Source organism: Eurytemora carolleeae, unplaced genomic scaffold (assembly GCF_000591075.1).
Source record: "Eurytemora carolleeae unplaced genomic scaffold, Eaff_2.0 scaffold433, whole genome shotgun sequence".
NCBI classification, from domain to species: domain Eukaryota; kingdom Metazoa; phylum Arthropoda; class Copepoda; order Calanoida; family Temoridae; genus Eurytemora; species Eurytemora carolleeae.
The window spans coordinates 217,480-244,841 of record NW_019396375.1 but is presented as its reverse complement, the minus strand read 5'-3'; the positions used below and the strand labels follow the sequence as shown (position 1 = coordinate 244,841).

General features: G+C 32.0%; 3 protein-coding genes across 4 annotated transcripts; 2 read left to right on the top strand and 1 right to left on the bottom strand.

Moving 5' to 3' along the window:
* Positions 1–3,923: 3,923 nt before the first annotated feature.
* LOC111701996 (ribonuclease kappa-B) lies at positions 3,924–9,484 on the top strand. Of its 2 annotated transcripts, XR_002765324.1 has the most exons (4): positions 3,924–4,080; positions 5,833–5,984; positions 6,143–6,220; positions 9,103–9,484. XR_002765324.1 is itself a non-coding variant. In XM_023473509.1 (3 exons), exons 1-3 carry the CDS (start codon positions 3,949–3,951, stop codon positions 6,147–6,149), a joined length of 291 nt encoding a protein of 96 aa, XP_023329277.1. In that variant the 5' UTR covers positions 3,924–3,948; the 3' UTR covers positions 6,150–6,602. The 2 variants fall into 2 exon arrangements, 1 of the variants encoding a protein (XP_023329277.1); XM_023473509.1 differs by lacking the exon at positions 9,103–9,484 and having other exon boundaries at positions 6,143–6,602.
* Positions 6,640–16,748, top strand: LOC111701995 (nitric oxide synthase-interacting protein homolog). The gene is made up of 8 exons (XM_023473508.1): positions 6,640–6,735; positions 8,576–8,777; positions 8,897–8,994; positions 11,040–11,130; positions 11,191–11,277; positions 11,594–11,733; positions 15,412–15,554; positions 16,454–16,748. The coding sequence occupies exons 2-8, from the start codon at positions 8,577–8,579 to the stop codon at positions 16,567–16,569; spliced, it is 876 nt and encodes a 291-aa protein (XP_023329276.1). The 5' UTR covers positions 6,640–6,735; position 8,576; the 3' UTR covers positions 16,570–16,748.
* LOC111701994 (major facilitator superfamily domain-containing protein 7-a) lies at positions 16,714–25,737 on the bottom strand. Its single transcript, XM_023473507.1, has 9 exons — positions 25,538–25,737; positions 24,517–24,654; positions 21,365–21,602; positions 20,661–20,914; positions 19,493–19,621; positions 18,858–19,152; positions 18,325–18,426; positions 17,452–17,627; positions 16,714–17,063 (listed from the first exon to the last, which is right to left on the bottom strand). The coding sequence occupies exons 1-9, from the start codon at positions 25,660–25,662 to the stop codon at positions 16,949–16,951; spliced, it is 1,572 nt and encodes a 523-aa protein (XP_023329275.1). The 5' UTR covers positions 25,663–25,737; the 3' UTR covers positions 16,714–16,948.
* Positions 25,738–27,362: the final 1,625 nt, after the last annotated feature.

Sequence of the window (27,362 nt, the reverse complement as noted above, 5' to 3'; positions counted from 1 at the left end):
CGATTGATTTAATGACAGGTAAACTGGCAGTGGAGGGTGAGATCAGAGGCAGTAACAATGAGATAAAGTACAGGGTGTAGAGAATAGCGGAGACAATTATGCTTGTGAAGTTTCAGGTCTTTCATAAAATCTGTCACATAATAGACTTGTTATTTCGCATTTAAATCTATCGTAAATCTCAAGATAGATATTTGAAACTTTTGAATATTTTTGCGGATTTAGTCTCTTTAAAATCAGGATTCATAAAGTATCCAATCCATGCATGAATGTCATTAATTTTGAATAATGAATCTGAAGAATCTAAATAAGAACTGGTCTTTACTGCTCTGGCAGGCTTTTTTTTCAAAGATCTGATTTTTTGCAATATTGAATTTTTGTAAATGAAAATATTGTTTCAATTGAATCAAAGTTTCAAGGAACATGTCCTATAATTTTGTTCTCAATTTTTTCGAGTAGTTACATGGGAAAATGGATGGCAGAGGTACAAATATATAACAAATATTTTGCTATTTATTTTATGTTGACAAAGAAATCTTAACTTTCACCTAAATAAAAATCGGCATCATTCTAACGGATTTAGTCTAGTCTAACCCAAATAGATTATAAGTACAATGGATGGCAAGAGAAAAATCGACAATGTGCTCAGATTGTCGATTTTCTGTTGCCACAAATGTAAAAAGAAAGACGACAAGTCCTAATTAGTTTTGCGAAGACTCAGCGGAGATAAATTTTGTCTTTGGAGGAATACGTAGAAAATATTTACAACTCACAATTATAATGAGTATTTTTACTGTCGTTACTCGTTAGGTGGCTTTATTCTTTTTTTTTCTCTGTATAACTATGTAAACTAAATAGTCCGACTGAAGTATACACATTATACACAAAAAAAGTAAAAAAAAAAAACAATAACAAAAATACAAAAATATTTTTAAAAATTTATTAAAAAATTAATTGACCTTTTTGTTTCAAATTTTTTATCATGTGATGACATTTAGGTTCCTTAATCTTTGGAAAACCCGGATTTTCACAAAAAGATTAAGAATGTCTCTTGCACATGGATTTAAATTAGTCTCGTCAATTTTTAAAGAATTGAGCCACACTTTCTTCTTCTTTTGGTTCTTAGGGAATTTAAATCTGGATGTCCCAGGGGGTGGACGGCATCCAGGCACGAAACAAGTTCTACCCCCTAAATGAAAAAATATAATCGATGAAAACCAAAAAATATCATTTAGTTCATAATTATGTAATTCTGACTTCGCTGACTTAGTACTAGTCCTATAGTATACCTTTAAAGTACCAACCCCGTCGTAGAAGTCGTAGAATTTTTCAATTGTTGCAGGTTTGGCTCTGCTCAATGTACCGATTTCTAATTAGATACTCGGCTTGTTCTTGTGTTCAAAAAGAAATTATATTTCCATCAGCTGTAAAATGAACAACATGAGTCAATCCGTTGAATGTGTGCACAAAGCTCCAAAAAATAATAGTTCTAGATTCTAACAGGTGTATCATGTTCATGTACGAATCTAGCTATTGGCCAATTTCTTATTCATGTTACCATAGGTACAACTATAGGTCGTATCTAACTATCTACACTGCACTGGTGAAGCGTAACCATAGTGTGACTATGGTTCTACCTATGGTATAATGTCTAAGAAATTGGCCATATATGAGCACCATATTACATAACAATAGTTTAGTGAAGAGATTTGAATAATAAAATACAATAAAAGCACAAATTTAAATAATATTAATTAATATGTTTTGTTTATTGGTGCTATATTAAATGTGAACAAGGTTTCCAAACTATTTTAGACTTTTCAATTCAATATCTTTATTTTTCTAAAGCTTACGCTAAGGTTAAAACTGTTTTTAATTGTTTAGATTCTTATTCTCGCATTTGCCAAATTTTATCCATGAGAAATAATATATGCTTAAATAGAACTAAATATCTTTTTACACACTAATAATAAGAAAACCTGAAAATATCAAAGTCTCTATATAGGTATACGTATTAATAGGTATTTTTATGTATAAATACGTATGCTCAACTTTTGGGTAAAGAACTTACGTATATTTACGTATCTTTACGTATTTATCATACCAAACATTTTTTTTTTAAATGCTTTGGTTTTCCAGAAACGTATTTATACGAAAAATTACGTATACTTTTTACCAAGTAATTTTTCTTAATTTTTAGGTTTTTATTTTACGTATTTTTACGTATTTTTTAGGTTTTTTCTTTACTTAAAAAATTGTATTTTTTAGAGTTTAAAAGTTTAATGGAAACCTAAAAATACGTATATTTTCGTAAATTTTATACCAAGAAATGTTTCAAAGTTTTTAGGTTTTTACTATTCGTATTTTTACGTATTTTTCTTTACTTAATTTTTTTAGAGTTATACAGTTTGAGGCAAACTTAAAAATACGTATATTTTCGTAAATTTCATACCAAGTAATTTTTTAAGTGTCAATATATTCACGAAACCTCAACTGCACAAAAATGCATTTTTAAGTTAGAATTTCAAAATATTTTGTATTCTTTTTAAGAGAATTGTTCTGTGAGAAATTTAATGCAAACATTTTGGAAAATGCAATGTTTCAAAATTGCTATCATTTTTGAGTAAATTTGTGTTTTCATTAGAATCAATGTCAGTAAATTCTCGATTTTTTGATAAAAAGAAGTTTTACTTTTAACAGGTATAATGGTAATTGTATGAAGTATAACACATATTGAATACGTAATTGATGAAAAAGACAAAATGCATATATGAATGTTGATTTAGATGGATATAGATTAAGGAATGTTGATGGTGTGAATTGATCTGTAGACAGAATATTGGATTGGATTGTAAGATAGAGAAATTTGTGTAATTAGTTGTATAGAAATGAAGGAAAAAGTGTATTCAGGAATTTGTTCCAGGGGGAGCTCAGCACCCGTTGGGATCTGAAACCCCCTGAATTCAATAGATTTCACTGTTCCAGGGGGGGGGCTTAGCCCCCATTCCCCCCCTTTGAACAATGCACATGCAAAATTTTGGTTTTAGAACTTGAAAAATACGTATTTTTACGTATAGGTAAAACCTAAAAATTCCAAAAATTAAGAAATGTTAGGATTTTTTGCAAACCTTAATCTCGTTATAGGAAAAGCCTAAAAAATCCTGATTCATTGGATTTTTTAGGCTTTTTACATACGCATATTTTTACGAATTATTCATAAACGTATTTTTACGGATTTTAAATACGTATTTTTACATACGCATTTTTACGTTTGTCAAATACGTACTTTTACCAAAGAAATGGTTACGAAAATACAAATGATCATATGTATGGAAAATACGTATTTTTACGCAGCGCTCGGTCCAGAAATAGTCTTAACCTAACCTAATCCCTCAAATAATACAAAAATAAACAGCTGACGTAGGTCCCATATTGCAGTAGGTCGGAAAGTTAGTAGGTAAGAAGTTCAGTAGCTGGGATGTTGCGTATAGACGATGATGTAACATTCCAACGCATAATATTTCCAGCGGCATTCAGAGGGAAGTTGCGCATGTCTTATGACTGTATAAAGCGATATCTAGGACTTACCCGCAGTCTTTTCTCGACCATCTCTTTTATCATATTGCTTAAAAAATAGTTGGCTCCTTATCGCAACACGGGAAAGGTTCTGACTTACAAAATTTAAAACTTTACCTATTTTTAAGGATAGGATTTCTCATAAGTAAAAGTGACTAATTAAAGCTTCTTTCTCTCTATATTTCTGTCAGATGATGTATTTATATATTTTAAGTTTAACCATATTTATCTGTTTCATTTAATTTATTTTGGTAAAAATGAAAATTGTCTTTAATTAAATAAAATTCAATGGTAAATAATATGATTGCCTTAAATATGTTTTTAGTTTAGTTAGGTACCAGTAGACACTCCCCTAACGAAATTCTTTCAGACAATATGCCTTTGTGTGGACCTAAACTATCCCTGTGTGGAGTTGTAATCTCGGCCTGGGGAATCCTTCAGCTATCTCTTATGGGAGTTTTCTTCTACATTCACAGTGTAGCTCTCATTGAAGATATTCCCCTGGAGGTTAGTCCGATAGTGTCGTTATTTAAGAGAATTTATTTAGTATGGATACTGAATATATACGGTTTAGATCAAGGATATTTGTATAATAAAATTTATAATTGTTTATCAAAATATTCAGTAGTATAAACATTTTCCCCCATTTTTTTCCTTGCTCGTCGAAGCTTGTTCACAGGCCCCTTCTTAGGTTGTAGTTTTTGTTAAATAAAAATAAGTAAGGAAATAAACAAGGCAACTTAGGGGTTTAACAAGTCTAATTGAAACTTATATAACATTTACATGTACACAGGCCTCGATCGGGATGTAATTTTGTTAAATAAAATTGCATAGGAAAATAACTTTTACAAATATTATAATGAAGTTGCGCCTTTTAGATCACTTCCCCCCTCCCCATTTTCCCAATATTTTATCATAATTTTTCCAGATGGTTGATTTATGAATTTATTTGTGGTCCAAATATAAATATCTTTTGATCAAAGACCTCAATTTGGTTTTAGTTAATGAAATAAACCCATCCGATTATTCACGTTATTGAAAATAGCTTGAAAATGAGCCAAACTAACTGTGACATTTCCTCTAAAACCTTTCCTCATTAACCTTACCTTGAACATAATTTGATTCAGACTTGTGAGAACTTTTAATGTAATTGGTTATGTTTGCTCAAATGACTGACTTACTTTAAGTATTTTAATATAAAAATATTGTTGAGTGTAGTTATATTGCATACATTACTTTGAAGGGTTTGCGATACTTACATATAGGGTTTACTTCTGGGAAATACCTATCACGCATTTAGGGATTACTTCCAGGGACTACGATTGTATGGATTCATTTTCAGAAACCACTCATGTAGGGACCTTAACTTACAGGGACATCGCACATATAGGGGTATACTTCCAAGAATCGGTCACATAGAGGTTTACTTCCAGGGACCACGGATTGGGGGTTCACGTCACATTCTCTTCATGGTACAAGAATCTTAATTTTCTTCATTAGCCATAATTCTGCAATATCTTTTGCGTGAGGCGCTGGGTTCTACCAAAGTGGACACCAATCCACTTTCTGGTGGATGAAAAATTTGCTTTAATTATCTAGTGGGAACTTGTTCTACACACATACCACCCCACCTCAAAGCTCATCAATATCTGATAAAAAAAAATAATTTTATTTTAAAAAAGTTGATCAAAATTTGTTAGAGGTTACTCAATCGTTATCAACAAAGTAAAACGCGTAGATTTTCTTAAATTGCCTTTAAGGTGGACCTAATGGATGTTGTGTGCAGCGTTTCGGATCCGGATCCGGTCGGATCCGTATCATTTGGTCGGATCCGGATCCGTATCAGGAAACGTTGATATGGATCCGGGTAGCGCCAAAAATTAACCAAAACCATGGAATAAATAAATCAAAATGGTTCGTAAATGTATTATTTACATGACGAAAATTTTTCAAAATTATCTTTAATAATTTAATGTTTACATTTATATAATAGTAATGACGACATTTTTAACTTTAGGATTACTATAGTTTATAAATTATAACCTTGCATAACATTTAATAGGGAAAATCCGATTCACAGAATCAAAAGTTACCTCGGATCCGGATCCATCATCACGGATGCGGATCCGCGGATCCGGATCCGAATCAAAATGATATGGATCCGAAACACTGGTTGTGTGACTAGTTTTTGCTGTATGAATGGGTAATGATACGATATTAAAATGGATTCGGATTGTATTCTATGAATATATTTTCCAGGAGGAATACACTGACCTTAGTGAGCTAAGGAAGGAAATGGAGTCGGGATATAATCAGAACGCATTGAACTGCTGGATTGCTGCTCTACTATACCTCGTCACTCTTTGCTTCTCAGTTCAACAGTTCTGGATGAACAACAGAAGCACCTACAGGTGAAGTATTATCAATCCAGGGGAAATTAGTTTTTTTTTATTATCCTCACGTCCCCTGTGAGGACGAGGATAAAGTAGAAACAAATCCTGTTATGCCGAATAGTTTGAGGATATCTATATTTGTTATTTATCATGTTAATCAAATTTTATTATTTTAGGGTTTGAGATTAGCTCAAGAATCGAGACACCACAAATCCTCTTGATGATTGACCGGCAATATTTCACATAACTCCTAGATTTAGAAATAATTATTTTATTCCAGATCGTTTACAATTAAATTTCTTTTTAGATTTTCCAAACTTTCTTTGTAACGAGTCTTGTATAATGTTTAATGTCAGTAGCTATAATAGGAATAATTTTTATCTATTTGAACATTTCCTTTTCAAATATTTAATCATCATTTTGTCTAAAGAATAATTATGATTAAAATTATGATTTATCCTCTGAATCCTACGTATTTATTATAGTTCATCATTTCTGTGATTTTTATTCATTTGGGAACTTGTATTTATTTAAAGTGTTTTACTCTGTAAAAATATAAATGATTTTTTAATATGGAACTACAGGTTCCTAATCATTCGTTATATATGATTAAAATAAAGTTAAGTGTTAACGTTTTATATATGTTCTTAATTCTATGCTGGAAAATATTTTAGTGAATAATCCAGTTTTAATTTAATTTCATAAACAGTTTGTTTCAGATTATCAAGATTGTCAAGTAGTTGGTCCTTTAAGTCTGATCTAACTAAAGGTAAGTTGGAATTAACATATTCTTAAATCTTAACCTTTTTTCCCTTGTTCCGTAGATCACTTTCAAGTCATAAATTAGAGAGTGCCGTTAACGATTAAAAAGAGAGATTAGAAAGAAATCCTTTTATGTGGCATGAAACTAAGTGGAATATTTGAAAATCTCTCCGTTAAGTAACATTCCAAAGTTAATGTTTGTATACAGAGATCTTAACCCTAAGATTTTTTCCAATGGGGCTTTTTTATATCCAAGGTGTAAATGTGCTATACTTTTAAACCCAGAATTCTGGATATCATGGACAAAACTTGAAAAAAAGAGATAACAGACATCCGGGCCTTTTGTTACTGAGGTCTTTGATGGATCTTAGAAGTAAAGGCCAATTTTTTCATGGCATGAAATGGTGCCACTTTGAGAAATAATTCAAAAATTTCAACTTTATTGTAATTAAATCATACAATTATTATTATTATTTAACGTTTAGTTATTTTTCTCTGCAAAATACAATTTAGGGTGGGTTGGTTTTTCACTTTTTCTTCCTTACAGCTAAGGGTGTGTGCGTGACATATACCATTGAAATTTTTAGAACTAAGCTGGAAAAAAATATCAAAAAGTTTAAAGTAATGACGAACTGAGAGCTACTTAAAAAAAGTTGTGAGTAAGAGCGAAGAGAAAATCGTAAAAATATATCAATAAGGGAATCTTACGATCCGTCTCGAAATTATTAAACCAATTAGGGACAACATTTTTTTACTATTGAAAATTTGTCCCCATCCTTCCCCCATACATTTGTACAGAGTACAAAGATACTTGCTGCAACTCTTAAAATCCAATGTACTGAAAGTACAAGTAAGAATTAGACTAGAAGATCGATTGAATTGAGTGTTGGAAAACTTCATTTACAGATATTTCATAGATTAACTTTTTAAGAGAGTGAGAGAAAAGTACATAAATAGGACATCCAACTGATAGGACTTCCTGTAAACGAGACATCTATGTATAAATTTGGCTTGTCTGTCTTTATATCCGTTTGTCTGTGTGTTTGTTTGTATCCAATAAACGTCAAAACGGCTTAACCGATCGGGCCCAATTTTTTTGTGGGACATCACGTGACCACAGGGAAGGTTTATGAAGGATCAAATTTTCAAATATTCATTAAAGTTTTGAAAATTTTGAAAATCCACGAAATTTTTTGTGAAAATACGCGAATTATTTTTGTTTTAATTTACGATGTACACAAAGAGAACATGTTCACAATTAATTTAGAAGATGGGCGCGAAGCGCCCTAAAAGCCTAGTTTAATAGAATACGATAGGGGTTTTCATGCAGTGGTAACCCGAATCATTTTCTTCGCAATTTTTCTTTGATTTTGAAATGTTGCTAACGGTTTTAAATTTGTGTGACAGAAAATCCTGACCCAAATAATATTTTAGAAGAAAAAAAACTTCCGATAAGGTTATATTTATTTAGAAGAAAAAAAATTTCTGACATGGTCGATGGCCATGAAAGTTCCTCACTTTCTAGTTATTGACCTTACTCCTTTCCAATAACTTTCTTTATCTAAGAATCTATCCCTCTTAAACTTGCTTGAAATGGGTAGAACTGTTATTGATGCTTTAAGTAAGATTATATTTGAAACAATCATCTGGAGTTATCTGGCTTCCGGCCACCCGCCCATAATTCTTCTCAATAAAAAGGCTCATCGATATATGAATGAAATTGCAAAATACTGTTTGGTGAGCCACTACTTTTTGGAGTCTAACTTAAAATCGTTGATGTTAAATGTTCAAAAGTTTTTGTTTTTCTTAAGTAGAACTATATTAATTCTATTAATTGCGTTTTACAGAATGACCCGTCACGGACTTAACTGTACCAACTCTGCTGTGTACAGCTATGCTGAAAGAAAGAAAGACCAGAAAGCTGCTGGTTATGGAGCTGAGCGCATGCGTCTAGGCAAGGATGCCGTGAAGGGGTTTGACTGCTGTTCTTTAACACTGCAACCAACCTCAAGACCTGTTATAACTCCACAAGGGTGGATTTTTGACAAGGTATATTATAACAAACCAACTATTATTTTAATTTGTTCTCCTTAGCTTCGAAAATTATGCACCGGGGGGAGGGAAGTCATTCTTAAACACATATACCCTTGAATTCAATTCTATTTTAGGAAGCCATTTTCAAATTTATTCTGGATAAAAAGAAAGAATATGAGAAGAAAATGGCAGAATATGACCGACAGAAGGACTCGGAAATGGAAGAGTTCAGGTTGGTTTTAGTAAGACTAAACTGAATCAATGTTTTTGTGTAGGTTGCAATTTGAATATACACAAATCCTCTTGATGATTGACCGGCAATATTTCACATAACTCCTAGATTTAGAAATAATTATTTTATTCCAGATCGTTTACAATTAAATTTCTTTTTAGATTTTCCAAACTTTCTTTGTAACGCGTCTTGTATAATGTTTAATGTCAGTAGCTATAATAGGAATAATTTTTATCTATTTGAACATTTCCTTTTCAAATATTTAATCATCATTTTGTCTAAAGAATAATTATGATTAAAATTATGATTTATCCTCTGAATCCTACGTATTTATTATAGTTCATCATTTCTGTGATTTTTATTCATTTGGGAACTTGTATTTATTTAAAGTGTTTTACTCTGTAAAAATATAAATGATTTTTTAATATGGAACTACAGGTTCCTAATCATTCGTTATATATGATTAAAATAAAGTTAAGTGTTAACGTTTTATATATGTTCNTTGTTTCTCCTCTCATTATCATCCTAATTTACTTGTTATTATATATATGTAATATGTATGAAGGTAATTTTTACAGATTGATTTAAAAGCAATGTTATGACTGCATCTGCTGAAGAAATTTAAACCCTCATACATGAACATAAAGGACAATGAATGAAAAATTGAAGAAGAAAAATTTAATTTTGATGTGTGCTTTTTCAAAAAAGGTTTTATTTTTCTTAAATGTACTGTTTGTACGGATTTTTTTTCAAATGAACATTTTTTCCAAAAAATGTACGGATTGTACGTATTTGCTCTGAAAATGTACGGAGTTATGTACGGATTTTTTCAAAAATGTTTTGGCCACCCTGTATACATTTTAAATTATTTATTTTCAAATGAGCCTGGTCTCGGAAGCGGGAGGATTAATTTTTTAAACATGGTCAAAACCACGAAAATGGTTTCATAGAGGGAAATAATTAACCTCATTCAACTAAGTTTTTTTTGACCAATTTAAGACATGTTTTTAACTCGATAAGTAAAAAAAAATTAGGTTAGTTTTTCTTAGCTTACCTGACAGTATTTGAAAAATGGTTAGAAATATCATATTTGCTAGATCATCAGAACAATTTGAGCATTATTTTTTTATTTTTTGTTTCTTGCGGCAAGATGATATTAATATGCAAAAATTGTGTGAAAAGCCTTAAAAGACAAGGGTGTAATAATAAATAAAATAAACTTTGGTTAACTTTTGGTAAAAGAAATCAAACATTAAGTTCAACGTTACGTTTTACTCCATCCGATGGAGTGAAGTGTCCTACTGTACATTTGGGCAGACAAATTAGATATTAGGGCCAAAAATAACCATACAAATTTCTAGCGCCCTTGGAAGAGAATAATCTGCAAAAGTCGACAAGGCCTTTTTCTAAATATGTACCTTCTAAACTTAAGTTTAATTGGCCTACAGTTTAACCCAGAACATCAGTGGCATTGAAAGAATTCATAAATTGTCGTCTTGACAATTTATCAATTGGTTTTATATTATTACACATAAATCTCAGTAATTGTAAAAATAAATAAATAGCCATAAAATATGCGCAAACTGTTCTATTTAGCTCCATATAATTATTTAATTTAAATCTTAATATCTGTCGCATTCCATTTTCAGTATGTTAAAAACATTTTATAAACTCGTTTGATGGCTCTGAAGGTCTTGATAAACTGTATATAACTGAGTTTGGGAAGAATTTTCACTTTACTTACTTAAAAAATAAATCATGTTCCACATTATTGGTTCGTAAGCACGCTTTTTTAGTTGAATAACTTTGTCAAAAAATAATATTTTTTATATTTTTTGATCAAAATCAATTTTGAATAAAAGCGAAATTTAAGTCTTTAAAAAAATTCTAGAAGTTATCTAGAATATTGTGCTTGATTAAATAACATTATAAAAATGTCTGTCCCTTATACGTGGTGGTTTTGACCATTAACACTTAACACCTTGTGTATAATTCTACTGGTATTAACCGCCAAAAAACATACATCTTTAGTGTTCTATGTTTAGAGATATTGCTGCAGCAGAGAAGGAGCAACTTAAACAGAAGTTTGAAGAAACCGAGAAAAGTATTGTAACCAAACGCATAGACGCTAAGAAGGTGAAAATATATTGGTTTTGGTTAAAAAGTTACATACATTATTTTATTCAGTTTATTTAGACAAATGATGGGGCAGAAATCAGTAACATGACAGAAGACAGGAAGAGGGTACTTCCAGCCTTTTGGTTACCTAGCTGTGGACCTCAGGTAGTTTATTGTAGTATGAAGTAGTAAATGAACAATGCTCTAAACCTTAACTAACTGGTGTGAATTTATCAAATAAGGACAGATTTTTCATAAGAGCGGCCCCGTAATTTTGATGTTATCTTTTTGGGATGCCAAAAAATGTAAAACGGGTATTTTTTTATTAATTAAAAAGTTGGTCTTATTAAATTTAGTTAAGTAAAAATACATCTTTGAAAAAATTTAATTAAGTACCGGTCTGCAATGCATTTATAATCATATAATCAATAAAGTATTCCATACTTCTTGATCACAGCGTTCAGAGTTTACATTGTTTCAGGCAAAGAAGAGTAAGGTTGAAAAGCCGGATAAAACAGTTTATTGTCCTATGTCGAGGAAACCAATTCGAGTAAAGGATCTTGTAGATGTTCAATGGACAGTTGCCAGAGATCCAGACGATAAGCGTAGCCTCATCGCCAGGTTAATTTTATTTTACCTCATATATGTATATTATAATTATATATATTAAACTTTTTTGTATGGTTGTTGGCTTGTAATTGGTAAACGTTGAAAACAGATTCATTTAAAAAATATTAGGTTTTATCTTAAAAACCATGTATTGTAGTTTATTCCACAGTTGCATAATTATTTTAGATTCTGTTTTAGTGGGAAAGTTTTAAATTTAAATTTTTGGTGTTAAATTACACATATCATTTTGCCATTTGAGGAATTGTCTACGCTTTACGAATTAAACAATTAACACAAAGAAAAAACAATAAAAATGAAACAATGTATAGAGTTATACATTTTGCCTAGTACACTTTGGCCAAGTTCAATTTCACCTAAACAGACACAGTGAGGCTTAACCCGTTCAAGGCATGAAGTTTGTGCTCAGGCATGAAATTAATTCTATGTTAAAGAGAGGGTAAATCTGAGTTCAAAATGTAAAAAATCTAAATCCGGAACCGAGGGAATCCTGAGAAAATCCACATTTAAGATTTGGAGAAATTCAGGTTTCAGTTCTGATTTCACAGATGCTTGACAGTTCAATATATTCTAGCACGACTATTTTAGAACAAATATTTAGAAGTACCCATCTTATTTTTGCCCTGTTTTGGGGGTCTTATAAAACGATGTTTCGTCTAAAACGCGTCTAAATGGTAGTTTCTGCGCTACGCTTACAAAATTTAGATTACATGAAGAAAAACCAATTTATACACACGTTCTTTGTATTTTATTAAACAAATGAGGAATTAAATTAAATATCTTTCTTTTTTTAGTGCAGAAATATTAATAAAAATCTCTCAGAAGTGTCTGATGTTACATGAGCAGACAGTCTTCTTTAGTTTCTCCAGATATCCAGGATGTTTTATTCGGTCCAACCTTCCAGAAAAAATCAGATCTTGTTGAAATCTTGATGAGATGACTTTAGATCCGTGGTTTAGATGATGAATTCCAAGGTTTAGATGATAAAGAATTGTTAACTCCATGGTTCGGGTGATAAACTACATGGTTTGAATGCAGTACTTAGGATCCAGAACCATTGGATCCGCATTTGCAAGATTTTGGAAAATACGGATCCACGGATCCGGATCCAAGGGGCAAAATATCAACCAAAAACTTCAAAAAAAATTACTCTCTAAACGCGCTTTTTGGTGGAAAATGTTACTTCTTTCGCATTTTTGCAATCTTGACACCATGAAATGAACTTGAATTTGCTTTAAGATGCTTTCAAACATGTAATCCCTGAACAGTTTTGCGCGATAAATTCTCAAATCCCCCGCGCGCGCGCGCATTTTAGAAAATACAAATACATCAAACGACAGGTAAATTGGGACGAGTAATTCATTTCTGTGGTCATAATAGACATTGGAGCGCTCTGATCGGCACACTAGTAGCCGTGCAGAGTTACTTTATGGGTCATCTTGCCACACATTTTACATGTCTTATAGGTAATTAGGCACGGGGATTCTATTTCTTGGGTCAAAAACGTAGTTAGAGCACTCTGATCGGCGCGCTAGTAGCCAGCAATTACGTTTAGGATCATCTAACCACATATTCTTCGAGCTGTATATCAATTTACAGGGTACAAAAAATCCATTTTCGATGTCAGATTAGATGAATTCCTCGTCCCAATTTACCTGTAGTTAGATTTATCGCATGCTACTTTTGTTTTGAATAATGCTTAAATTGAAAAGTTTAGAATCGCAGGGATTACATGTTTGAAAGCATATAGTTGCAAATTCAAGTTCATTTCATGGTGTCGAGATTGCCAAAATGCGAAAAAAAGTAACATTTTCCACCAAAAAGCGCGTGCGCGTGCACTTTAGCTCAGATTTTTATAAAACTGAATTTTACAGTTACAACACATAATTTAAAGTTCACGTGCAAAAAATCAGCGTTCTACGACAATTCTAAGTTATGTTTTATCACTGTTTTAATTTTCCGAAGAATAATACGTTTTGCCCCCCCCCCTTTAAAGAAATAACCTGGATCCGTATCCACTTTTTCCCAGTGCGGATCTAGGATCCAGATCCGGATCCGCATCAAGATTAAATGGATCTTAAGTACTGATTGAATGAAAAACTTCATGTTTTAAATGATAAACACAATGGTTTATATAAAAAAATCAATATTCTATGCATTGAATGGAAAACTCAATGGTTGAAATGATAAACACCTTGGTTTAGATTATTGCAACACGACATAGACCGTAAAAAAATCAATTTAATTTCAAACAAATCATTCAGATATTACAACCTATAGTCATCGATTATCTTTCGCCACAATTGTATATAGTTCATATTTTATAATGTTTGTTTCTCTTGTCGCTTGCGCAACTATCTAAGAAAGAATGCCGCACACCACTCACAATTTTCGAAATCCGTTGAAAACGTTTTCTAAAAAATAAAACATTATAAAATATAAACTAGGATCCAGATCCGGATCCGCATCCAGATTAAATGAATCTTAAGTACTGCTTGAATGAAGAACTTCATGTTTTAAATGATAAACACCATGGTTTATATAAGAAATCAATATTCTATGCATTGAATGGAAAACTCAATGGTTGAAATGATAAACACCTTGGTTTAGATAAAAAAAACTCTGGTTTAGAGGAGAAAAAAATTCCTTGGTTAAAATGATAACACCATGGTTTAGATGAAAAAATCCATGGTTGAAATGAAAAAATCCATGGTTGAAATGAAAAAATCTATGGTTCAAACGAAAAACTCTTTGGTTTAAATGGTTTAGATAAAAACGCCATGGTTCAGATGACATACTCGAAGGTTCTGGTGACCAACTTTGAAATATATATACAAAACTCCAAGGTTCAATTGATATACTGTAAAGTTTAACTAAAAAGCTTGATGATTGAGGAGAAAAACTTCAAGGTTTAGATGATAAACCCAACAATTCAGGTGATATTCTCTCAAGCTTTGGATGATAAACTTCTAGGTATAGATGAAATATTCCATGGTTAGAATTATAAGGTTCATGATTCAGGGGATGAACTCTTTCCAAACCCATAGTTCAGGAGATATCCATTCCATCTTTGGGATTCTTGGTAGTTTGAATAAGGCGTTCTCTGAACTTGATGTCATCTAAACCTGGGAATTTATTACACGGATCACGTATCTAAAGTCAATTCATCAAGATTTTAACAAGTTTCTGGCATTCTCTGGAAGGTTGGGCCGGATAAATCATCCTGGATATCTGGAGAAACTAAAGATTATGGTCTGATCATATAACCTCAGGCACTTCTGAGATATTACTGTTAACAATTCTGCATTAAAAAGAGATACAAGTTTAATCAGTTTCATCATTTGTTTCATAAAATACAGAGAATGTGTGCATAAATTGTTTTTTCTCCTTAAAATCTATAATTTTGTTAGCTTAGCGCAGAAACTGCCATTTGAAGGCGTTTTAGATGAAATATCAAGTTTAAAACACCCCAAATGCGGCAAAAATAATAAGGGTTGTGCAGTGTACACATAACACAGCAGACCTGAACCTGAAGTAGGTTTAACTAAAAGGATCAAGAAATCTATAAACATTTTTGGATCCTGATTTTAGATTAATTTTTACTCAAATCCTAGTCGATTCATTTACAATTTATATGCGTATTAAACAATTTGAAATGTAAAATGATTGTAGAGAGGAGAGATATCAGTGTGCTGTTACGGGAGACGTGTTGAACAATTCATCTCATTGTGTTGTACTCCGTCCAACAGGTCATGTAGTTACCGTTGACTGTGTTGAGAAAATCATTAAGAAAGATTGGCAGCATCCTCTAACAGGTTAGACTTCTTATCAAATGAAACTAAGAGCAAGCTCTTGATAAATATAATTGTTTTATGGGAATTTGCAAATAAATATTGTAGACCAACAATCTTTCAATTTCGCTTTAGTGTGCTGTGTTTGATTTTAACTCAAACTAAATTATTTCTTATCAAGAAATATTTTAACACCACATTAGTCCTGCAATTTAAATTCATTATCAGGCAAAGGACCAAATTATGGGAATGAAGTACAGGCACATTAAGCCCTTCTGCTACAAATTAGAGATTTGAGACTTAGAGACTTCAGAGTTATTTTCTAGGAAGGGGGAGGAATTCTGTATTACAGTGAAACCTTTAATAACGAATACATCGGAAGAATTTATCAAATGTCGCCTTGACAATTTTTCAATGAGTTTTATACTATATTACGTAAATTTCAGTATTTGCGAAAATAAATTAATAGCCATGAATATGCGGGAATAGTTTTTAAGAGTTCCATATAATCATTTAATTAAAAAAACTAAATATCAGCAACATTCCATTATCAGAAAGTGAAGAATACGACATTTGATGAATTCTTTCGATGTATTCGTTATTAAGGGCTTCACTGTAAGAGATTAGTTAAAAGATGCAAAACTTTATATTTACAGAACAACAATCATGCTATCTTGGAAGGACAGAAGTACATAAAATAGATTAAATTTAATTTTTCAGAAGTCGCGTTGGAAAACATGGATCAGACAAAATTTAGCTGAACAGAAAAAAATCCAAGTCATATAAATTGAAAAGCTAGACCTTTATTTTTTTGATTTTCGGACAGTTACAATTCTAGAAGAAAAAAACTTAGTTGAAAATTGATTAAGGCCAATCCTTGCGGAATTAGTCTCGAACGAAAATGCTTTAACTTTTGTTTTCAGGACAAAGTTTGAAGGAGAAGGATATTATCTACATCCAGCGGGGAGCAACTGGGTTCAGTTCAGCCAACTCAGAACTCATTGCGGAGAGAGATCGCCCTGCCATGTCCGTTGCGTAGTTCTCATAGTTATGATATGTTTTTCCTCATCCTCTCAACCTCATCATTTTATCTAAATATCTCCTTAGTTCAGCTTTCCATGTAATTTTACTTCATTTAAAACTTGTTTTCTAATACTATTCGTGTATCGTAAACTAAGTTGAATAATAATAAATAAATATATATTTACAAAAATTAAATATTAGACAGATTGTTTTGCATGTAATGTATTTAACTAATTTGAACCGGAAGTTTATTTTAATGAGAGCTCCGTGTAGAATATTTAATGTCGCTTACAGGTTTGCTCATGTCTGGGAAATGATACATTTTTCTTTAATATTTTCAAAATTACTGCTTAGTTTCATGACTAAATTCATCGACTCCTGTTAACGAGGGGTTATCAGCACGTGATGAGTCGTTTTCGTGGAGAAACTGCTCTCACAACTGTCATCCCTCCAGGTATTAGACTTTCTACATCCATATCTGATCTAAACTTTGCAATCTGCATACTCTTCCTTAATATAAAGATATATAGTTGGAAGCTTGCTTTATATGACGGTTAGGAGGATTAGGACCTAGAAGTCATGCTGAAAATTGTGTAAAATCCTCGATAGTGTATCTTGCGACCTACGCACATCCGCTTTACTACACTTCCGAACTACTAGCACGTGGTTATATAGTCTGCTAGTCGGACATTTGGTTGCAGCGCTTGGCCTCCAAACCTGTCCTAGCCGCAGCGCTCGGCCCAGAAAATGTCTTAACCTAAACTTATACAAAATAATCAGCTGTCGTAGGTCAGAAGTTCAGTAGAGGGGATATTGCGTATAGACGATGTAACATTATCCAAATCTAAAATGTGTTTACGTATTCAATGTTGCCTCAACAATTGAGAAGATAACTAACCTGATATTGTTGGCGTTGGTTCTTCTCAACTCTGTCTTGAAGAAAAACATGTAGATACAGATGAGTATAGTGACGTATAAGACAACAAATAGAAGGTAGTTTGTGTAATCCTTGGGCTCAAGGAACCCTGATTCCTCATCTCCAACACCGTGCCCCATTGAACATGTTTCTATCGTCTAGAACAAGCAAGGTTAGGTATATTCTCAACGTAAGTGCAATGGCTATAAACAAGCAAAATCCGACCTTAATCAATCAAAAAAGACAATAAATTTCCAGTTATAGGGAAACAAAATTACAGATTTGGTTACTTAATATTAATAAAGTGTGATGTGTCTCTTTTGGACTGTACAATTTTTGTAATTTTTATTTTCCTTGACCTATAGTTGTACTTTAAATAAAACTTTTCATTTGGCCTTTAAATATACAAATCAGAGGTGCCAAATGAGTATTTTTATTTTTATACGATTGAGGTCGAAATAAATACTTGATTTATTTCCTTTATTTATTTTTAAAAAAATATTACTTTTTGTTCGAATCAACGATTTTAATTTAAAAAGAAGTTGTCCGGCAAACGAAATCCTGTACTTCCTTGGATTTCTAGGATGTGCGCCAGTATTGTTCACGGCAATGTTTTAAGGAATTAGCCTTTTTTTCATCGTATTCAAAAAATTTCACGTCGTCAATAAAGCCTCATCCCTGTAAGTACATATTTTTTGTAAAACTTCCTTCTAAAACCGATGAGCGCGTGAGCGTACCCAAAAACTTCTCAGCGGTGAACAAATTGCTGAAATGCAATGCTTAGGGGAAGCGATTGCTTCAATTTGCACACCCCTTTAAACTGTGTAATCTCGACGCAGCATTTAAAATACATGCCTTGTATTTGTCTGGTAGAGGGTCGCCTAACCAATTTTCTGTAACCATAAGTAGAACTCCCTGTACTGCTGAGGAGAGGAATATAAAACAAGTAACGGTGGCCTAAAGGGATTCTATTTGAGAATTTTCGGTTTTTGGCTTTTAACATTATAGTTCAGAAACCGGACATTAGAAATATCTGTATACCCTAGCTTTTTGGAAGACAAAGAATAATGACGTGCATTTGTAATTATAATGTCTTCTGTAAAGTTGAAATCTAAAATTTTTTCTTTGTAAGGCAAGCTTGGTTAATTGATATAAAATTAATTTTTGTTGTCAAAATATAAATGGCTCAAATTAAAAAGTAATTAAAGATTTGTGCACTAGTCGTCCTAAAGAATATGTATCTCATTTATTCCTTACATAGTATATTGTCAAACTATAATTCCGTACAATTTACAATGTACATTGTGCAGTGTACACTGTACACTGTACAATTCATATCTGCAAAAGATTTAAAAAATATTAAGATAAATATTTAAAATTTAAAAAACCTGGTCAGCTGGGTACGTAGCCTCTACAGTAAGCTCGAGGGCTAAAGGAAAGACTCCTAATGTGAATACACCCAGGAGTACACTTGCTGCTATAATATACCCCATTACATCTGGCATGAGGAGGAGGTAGGAGAGAACAAGGAGACAAATAATGGAACCAAAACAGCATATTTTTGTTATTTCCACCATTCTTCCCGTTTTCTCTGCTGCTACTCCAAAGAGAACGGTTCCAAGTGCTCCTGAGAAGATGACAATGGAACATGTTAGACCAGCCATCTCATCACTGTAACCGACACTAAATGAAAACCATGAAAAAAATTATTATTTATTGAATTCGACTATCAATCAACTTTCTCGAGTTGGAAATTTCTGGATTGGGTTTAAGTAAACCACATGTTAATGCTCAAAATTCTACAGAAGAAATAATTTCTATAGTTCATTAGAAGAAATCGATAAATATTGAGAATGAGCGAAAGCTAGACTTTAAAACACCACGTTATTTACATAATAAAGTAAACCCTTTATTAAAAAAATCTTAGTTGCTTCTGGTTATAATCAATGTTTGGCCATATTTTGTGAGCAGTATAAACTTTCTTTATATATTTAATATGGTGTTTTAGTTGATTTAATTTAACCTGCACATTATCTGCTCCATCTTGGTCGCTAAACATGAGATGAAGGACATGGCGCCCCCAAGGAACAAGAATATTATTACAAAAGCTTTGTTAGTAAAAACCTCCTTCAAAGTGTGAATATAGTTCATCCTAAAATATATTTATTTCTAAACATCAGTGTTCAGGATTTTAAGAATCTAGATCAGATGTGTATCCCATATTTCAAAAATTGCATGCTTTATAAGTTTGCTTTTATAATATCATGCAAATTTTTACTTTGACCATAGATTTAAATCCAAATAAATTTTTTTCAAACGATTATTATAATCTTTTTTATTCAAATCGTTTTGATTAATATTTTGATTTATTGCATAATTATACAAGCTTGCAATCTTATCGAGAATACATTTTTGTAAATGGATTAAAAACTCACTTTTGTGTTGAGCCCTTTGGAGGTTGAAAAAAACTTAAATGTAAAAAGCCGGACCTCAAATCGATACCCTTTGGGAGGTAAGGGTCGTACTGTCATGTCTGGTAAATATCTTCTACGTTTAGGAAAGAGCTAATTTGTACTAGAGAGACGCTTATGGTTTTGTGTTAGGGGGGTGTAGAATTTGTGTACAGAGTGTCCCAATAAACAAGGGAAGTGACGACTTTTAGATAGTTTTTTAATCTGCACGGCATTTTTTAGTAAATACCCTTGCTAAAATAATTTAGTTAAATAATTAAGGTCGAAAACTCTTAGTCTTGGGATTTCTAAAATGTAGTCTGCCATGTTTCTACCTTTAAAATAAGCGGAGCAATTTCTTTAGACTTCTCTAATAAAATCTAAAATGTTTAAATAACTGATTTCTCTGTTAATTTTCAAAACACAAAAAAGTTTACTATAATTTTGTTTTTGCACACATTCTATGCCATTCATTAGGTAAATGAAATGAAATTACAGGCGATATTTAAGTAGGTTTTTCAATTTCTTCAGGATCAAGTTCGGTTCGTAAAGATCTTTCGAATTATGGAACCTTCCTGAAGCCTTTATTTATAAAAATCCCAAAATTAACTTTGGAAATTAGGGCGGAACCTTTCTTTACGGAATTAGGAACAAATCTGACCAATAGATATTGCACAGAGCTTTAGATGTGACATGCACCTGTGGCTATTTCATGTATAAAAACTTTTTGTTAAAACTTACTTCCTGTTTACGCATAGCTGGCTTGATGGACTTGGTGGGCTTGGTGGAGTGTTAGCTTTCACTTTTATTATGCCAAGAACTGCTCCTATTCCAGCAGGGATGAAAAAAATGATATTCATGAGAGGAATCTGATCCGGGCTTTTAATTATTAGAGGAGTAAGCCCCTGTCCTACAACTATACCTAGAGGATAGCTCATACCGATTACAGTAGTTGCAAGTGTTCTCTGATTGTCTGGAAACCAGTGAAGGGAGATCTAATTTCAGACTTCATTTTACAAATTAAAACTACTTTGAATATTTGGCTATAAAAGTGGGAAAAAGAATGTAATGCATCACCATGAATTATACAGTTGGCTTAGTATTTAACCATCAATTTTCTGGATAACTTTTTTAAGCATTGAAAACCTCTTATTATACATCCTACAAAAGCATCTTCTAATTTGACAAGAAATGTCAGGAAATAGGAATATTATGCGAAATTTTAAAATTATGAACATATGATTTAGTAAGGGACATCTTAAAATTCTGTCAGAAGAAAACCAACACAACCTTTGACGTTTTTTGGTAACAAACAAACACCCATAAAGAAAAGAACTTAGAATTTTTCAAGAGATGAAGACCCAAACGCTATAAGCATTACTATTAAAAAAAAAACTTTGGTAATTTAAAATTAATTAGAATAATGATTAATGATGTTAGTCTTCCTTTGTAGGAACACAGGATATGAAGGGACAGGCAACGCCTGTAGCAGCCTGGCCTAATAGAGCCATCCAGTACTGAACATGGATGGGTATGTATACAGATAACCCTGGAAATGTGCCAACACAGCACAGAAATCCACCAAGGCCTGTAAGAATAGATCCAATCCTAATCCCAAACTTAAGTCCTCTGGACTCCACGAGATATGTTGCAAGAAGACAGGTTGGAATTCCAGCAGCATAACTAGTGTCGCGAGAAGTAAAGATTGTTATCGTTAATATACATTTTTTCATTATACATAATGCATTTACTACAGGGTGTTCTTTTATTCTTGCCAATTTCAAATTGCTGTAACTTTTTTATTGTTGGGAATTTTTTCAATCTGTAAAAATCAAAATATGAACGTGAAATATCACAATTTTAATACCAAAAAGTGCGCAAATTCAGTTATTTCATTTGAGCCCTATTCCAATGTGGTATTTTCTAAAGAACCCAAGATTTGGATTGTTCAGAATTATTCTTCTGACAAAGGATTAACTCAGCTCCGCAGGGATTATACAGGGGGGCTGGATCTTAGCTACCTGTCCATGTGTATAAGTTTACTGATCAAGGATATTATGAGATTATGGTCTAATCATACAGTACAAACATCAAATATGCAGTATACGCTTTCGGAGGAAAAGTGTATAGGGAGGTTTTGTATCTTGAATTTTACTCAGTTTTGTCAGAACCGTTTATTATTGATGAAATATTGTTCTGTGAAAGACTAATATTACGTCTTCCTGTGAAAATGTAATCCTGCACACGATAAAGGAGTAGTGGATTTCTATAGTTAAATGGAAAACAAATTCTCCTAACTAAATATTTTCAGAAATCACCTCCAAGTGCTGTAATATTGAAGCATGATTCTAAAATGGTTTGACTAGTTGATATTAATTCTAAACTCTGATAAGCTGACCACAGATGAACTTCAGTTTGGTTTTTAGAAGCTATAGCCAGTACAGTCAACTCTGTAGTGGATTATTACAACAGAGCTGGTAGAGCAGTTTATTCTTGTGCAATAATGGATCTGAGTAAGGCATTTGATCTTCTCGGAGTTATTGGAGAGGGGTGTTTCACCTCTAGCATTAAGGTGTTTAATGTTCATTTACTCAAATAAAAAATGTAATGCTAGATGGGGTAATGCGTTCTCAAATACCTTCAGTGTACAAAATGGAGTCAGACAAGGTGCAGTTTCTTCCCCTGTGCTAATCTGTATATACATTGACAAAGTTATTAAGTTATTATGCTGTTTATCGATTGGATGCCAAATCCAAGGGTGTCTACATGGGTAAATGGCAAATGCAGATGATATTATTCTGTTTTCTCCTAGCAGAACAGGTCTTCAGGAAATGGTGAAAATTTGTGAAAAGGAATTGAGTCTTTGTAACAAACTCTGATTTTCTAATCCCTATATTTTTTCCCCCTGATGGTGTAAACCTTTGATATTTCAAACTTAGATTTTTTCATCAACAGAATTCATAGTTTGAAATATCTAAGGTCTACGGCATTGAATTACAAAGATAAAGAGATTTGAAAATCATAATTCGTGACAAAGACTCAATTCCTTTTGCCAAAGCTACTAAACTGAAATTTAGTACAAATATTCGAATCGAAAAATGTAAAACTAAATGACTTTTACATTTAGGAAATGTTCTGTAAAGTGATAATTCAATGACCATAGATTGCAATAAAAAACGAGCTATTTTCATTCCAAAAATTCATTCCCTTAACCCAGAATTTTATTTTAACAGTCCTGATGTTATTTTGAAACTGTATAATATTTATTGTTGTAGTTTTTATGGATCTAGTATTTGGGACTTGAGTTCCCAATGTGTTTCAAATTGTGTACAGCATGGAATACTGCTATTAGAATTCTTTTTAATGTACCTAGAGATACGCATAGGTACTTGATTGAAAGTATTTCACAACGTTTACATGTAAAAACTATGTTAGCTAGTAGATCTGTGTCTTTCTATGATACTATTAAAGCAAGTTCTAAGCTTTGCATTAGATTTCTTTCTAATAATTATGTAAAAATGACCTTAACACAGTTCTTGGCAGAAATTTATTTTCTATTGCAAATGATCCTAGTAAAATGTTAGTTAAGAAACAAATAAAATATTGTGATATACCATTGGAACATGCATGGAAAGTTCCGGTTTTACAATAACGAATAATTTATATGTTGAAGGGTTCGATGATTACGTAATAACTGAAATGATAAATATGTTATGTAATGAGTAATGATCAATGTCGTCTATTTGGAAGTGGAGTACATGGGCGGCCTGTATAATTAGTAAAGGCCATCTATATATAAATTTGGCTTGTCTGTTTGTTTGCATTCAATAAACGTCAAAACGGCTGAACCGATCGGGGCCAAATTTTTTGTGGGGCATCACGTGACCACAGGGAAGGTTTATGAATGATAAAAATTTTAAAAAATTTAGTTTTAAAGGTTTTTAATTTTGCAAAAAAAATATGAATTCTTGAAAATTTGCGATTTTTTTTTTAAATCCGCAAAAAAATTTTCTTCTTTGTTTTAAAATGTAAACAAAAAGAACATGTTCACAATTTAAGTATAAGATGGGCGCCCTAAAAGCCTAGAAATAAGGGCGCGAAGCGCCTTGAATTTCTAGTTACTCTATATACTATAATAACATAGTTGGGATTATATTATATTGCCACCACCAGAAAGAAGAATGTTCCAATTGTGATAGCCTTCAAGAGAGTGATTGTTGAGAACTTTGCGAAGAGAATCTCAAGAGATACTCGGCTGAGGGTTGCTGATAATTTTTGTACCAGAGCCAAATTATGCATTCAAGAGAAAGGTGTCCATTTTGAATAATTGTTAGAGCAAAAGAAGTGAACCAATTGATATAACAAAACGTTCATATTTGTAGATTAAAGATGTCACTGAATAAATGTAACCAGATCTATATTTTTGTTCATTATTAAGGTTTCAAAATTGGCATAATTAAAAGGACACCCTGTATAAGTATTGTTAATCTCTAAGAAAGATAAATGTAAGTAATCGGGATTAAAAAGGAAAGGATAACAGTATATTAATTTCTAAACATAGAGATAAAGAATTTTTTTAAGTCATCTAGTTTCCTGCCTCACAGTTGGAATCATATCTAACTGATCTCCTGTAACCTCATAATATGCTGCGGCCTTCTTCGCTACGGCTGGGAACGCTATCCAGTGCGCATAGTTTGCCAAATTCAAAATAACCACAGTTGCCATTAACCACCATCTGCAACATAATTATTTATTAATGATTAATTCAAATAATAACAGACCATTTAAAGATTTCTTAATGTACTTGAACTTTTAAAAACCCTGGGCTCCCTTTCGTATTTTTGATTAAGACAATTAAAAAATATTTTACATTAATGATTTTAAAACATTTTTGGAGTAACAGAAAATCTACTCACGTTCTTCCCTACAATATTAATGGAATTGCAGACATTTTAGTCATTGAAAAATAACCGTGGAATTGTTAAACTTCCTTTTTTTACTAATTAAACTTTAAATGATATTATTAACAGCTGTTAAAGGGGAGATACATGGTTATCAACAAAGGATGAGACTTCAGAGACTATTGTACGGAATCTGTTTATAGTCCCTTTTCTTGCATTTAGGGTTTCTTGTATGCCAGAACCGCTTACTCATTTACTAAAACCTCAAAATACTCAATTGAATGCAGAAACCAAAACTCAAGATTAAAATGTCATATTTTTAGAGATTTGAGTCATCTTTACAGTCTCATCTTTTTTGGGTAACCCTGTATATATAATTTAAAGTTTTATTTAAAGTTTTAAATTTTATTTCTAATTTTAAAAGATTAATTTCACAACACTTAGTAATGTTATTATTATTAATTCTTCTATAATTAACCGTACTTTTCAAGATATGAAATAATTGCTAGCTGACGTATTATTGACAATCGATAGATAAGAGTATTTTAGGCATGCTCCTGCTCCACCTTATTATATATGAATCTAAACCTTGCTCATTTTCTCTTTCTTTGAAACTTACTCAGTATAACTCCTTTTCTCAATCTGTCTCACTCTCAATCGTTGTATCCCCTGACTGACTTCTTCTCTTTCTTACACATTAATCTTTAATACTTGAACCTTTCAGGGTAGACTTTGTAGTTTGTGAGTTTGTTAAAAATTTGGCTCAGTTCTCTGTCCTCCTCTTCCTTCCTTGATATCGGATCCATACTTTTGTGAATATTGAATCCTTTTTTGATGTACATACATTTCAACTACATTCTTCAATCTTAATCATTTTAACCATCAAAGTCTTCTATAAAATGTATTGAAATGTGCATTTATGAATGTATATTTTAAATGTATGTTTTAAATCTTGTTTAAGTACAATTTGAAGTTGTTCTTTTAGTCCTGACATGACTCGGAAGCTTGAATAAAATATAAAAAATAAACTGGAATAAAAGCCAAAAATTAAAAACTGGAGAGGAAAATAGAATCTTTAAGAAAACAAAATGAAGAAATTAAAAATAGTGTTATGATTTGAAAGCTGGGATGGAAATATAAACAACTAGCTGAAGGGCCCGGCGTTGCCCGTGGATTTTTTTTAAATCGAATTTTTTAGCCTTTGTCACACTCAGGCTACCCACGAGTGTCCATAAAAAATGTCAGCCCATTTGGTCCAGCCGTTGGCCGACTATAGGGAACATATATACGAATGTCTTGTTTTATTATATAGATTACTGGAATGAAAACTAGTTAAACCAGAGACAAGTAATAAGAATAAATACTTGAAATTAAAATGGAATGAAAAATAGAAATAGAAACCTGGACTGAATCATAGAAACTGGCAACTTCGAATTAGAACAAGAAAATAAAAAATGAAATGGATTTAAAAAATCAGAAGCTATACATGGAATATATATTAAGGAAAATCAAGAACTTAACTCCTGAAATAAACCAGGGACCGAATTTAACAAACTTGAGCTAGGTCGCTGAACTACCTACGACGGTTAAAATCTTGAATCACTGATTTAAAGTTAAAGATTGATAGGGGCTTGAATCAGTGACTCAGGATTTGAACCGGCGGTGGGAAGGTTTACAATTCGATAAATTCGGTCCCAGACGTTTAATTTGTATCAAAAATTAGAATAAACACTGGAATGAAATTTGGAGGAAAAACAAGAAACTTCTTGAAAATTAGAAGCGGAAACTGAAATCAAAAGCTTGAATGAAATCTAATGACAGAAGGGAAATTTTGTAAATAATCACGCTGTTAAACTTCAAGTAAAAATTCAAAATACTGAGCTAGGAGCTAAGAAATATTCAACTGAACAGATAAGGATTGTTCTAATCTCTATAATTTCATCTTACTAAAGTCAACATTTTAAGTTATAACATTTATTTATTGCTGATTGTTTCCAAGAAACTGTTACATTCAGTAGAATTTAATGTGATAAATTTAGTAGAATTTAATTGTACAAAATCTAAATTTTTAAATGATTTCAATGATCAATGAATAAATGCGCAAAATATAAAAATTTGTTTAACCTTTCAAATTATGCTATAGTTTTATTGCTACATATAAAACTTAATTTATATTGCATAATAAATACCCTAAGAGGGCACACCACACCTTTTTTTGTCCGACTGCAAATGACGGAACCATTCACCATTATTTCGTTTAACCAAATCACGTGTGGTCCGGACAAATAATAGGTGTAACTTATTTTCCGTCGTTGCTTCTGTGTTCTAAAATGTATTTGTTATGCCTTATACCATTTTTTTCAAATTTACCAACGTCATGTTATTCAATATGATTTGATTTTGTTTGTTTAAAATGCACTTTGTTTTTTAAAATGCATTTTGTTTGAAAAATAATACGATATTTAAGCCCAATTTAATAATTCCTTCCCTCCCCTTCCAAATGCAGAGAACAATCGGGGAGGGGGGGGGGGCTGTGAGCGCT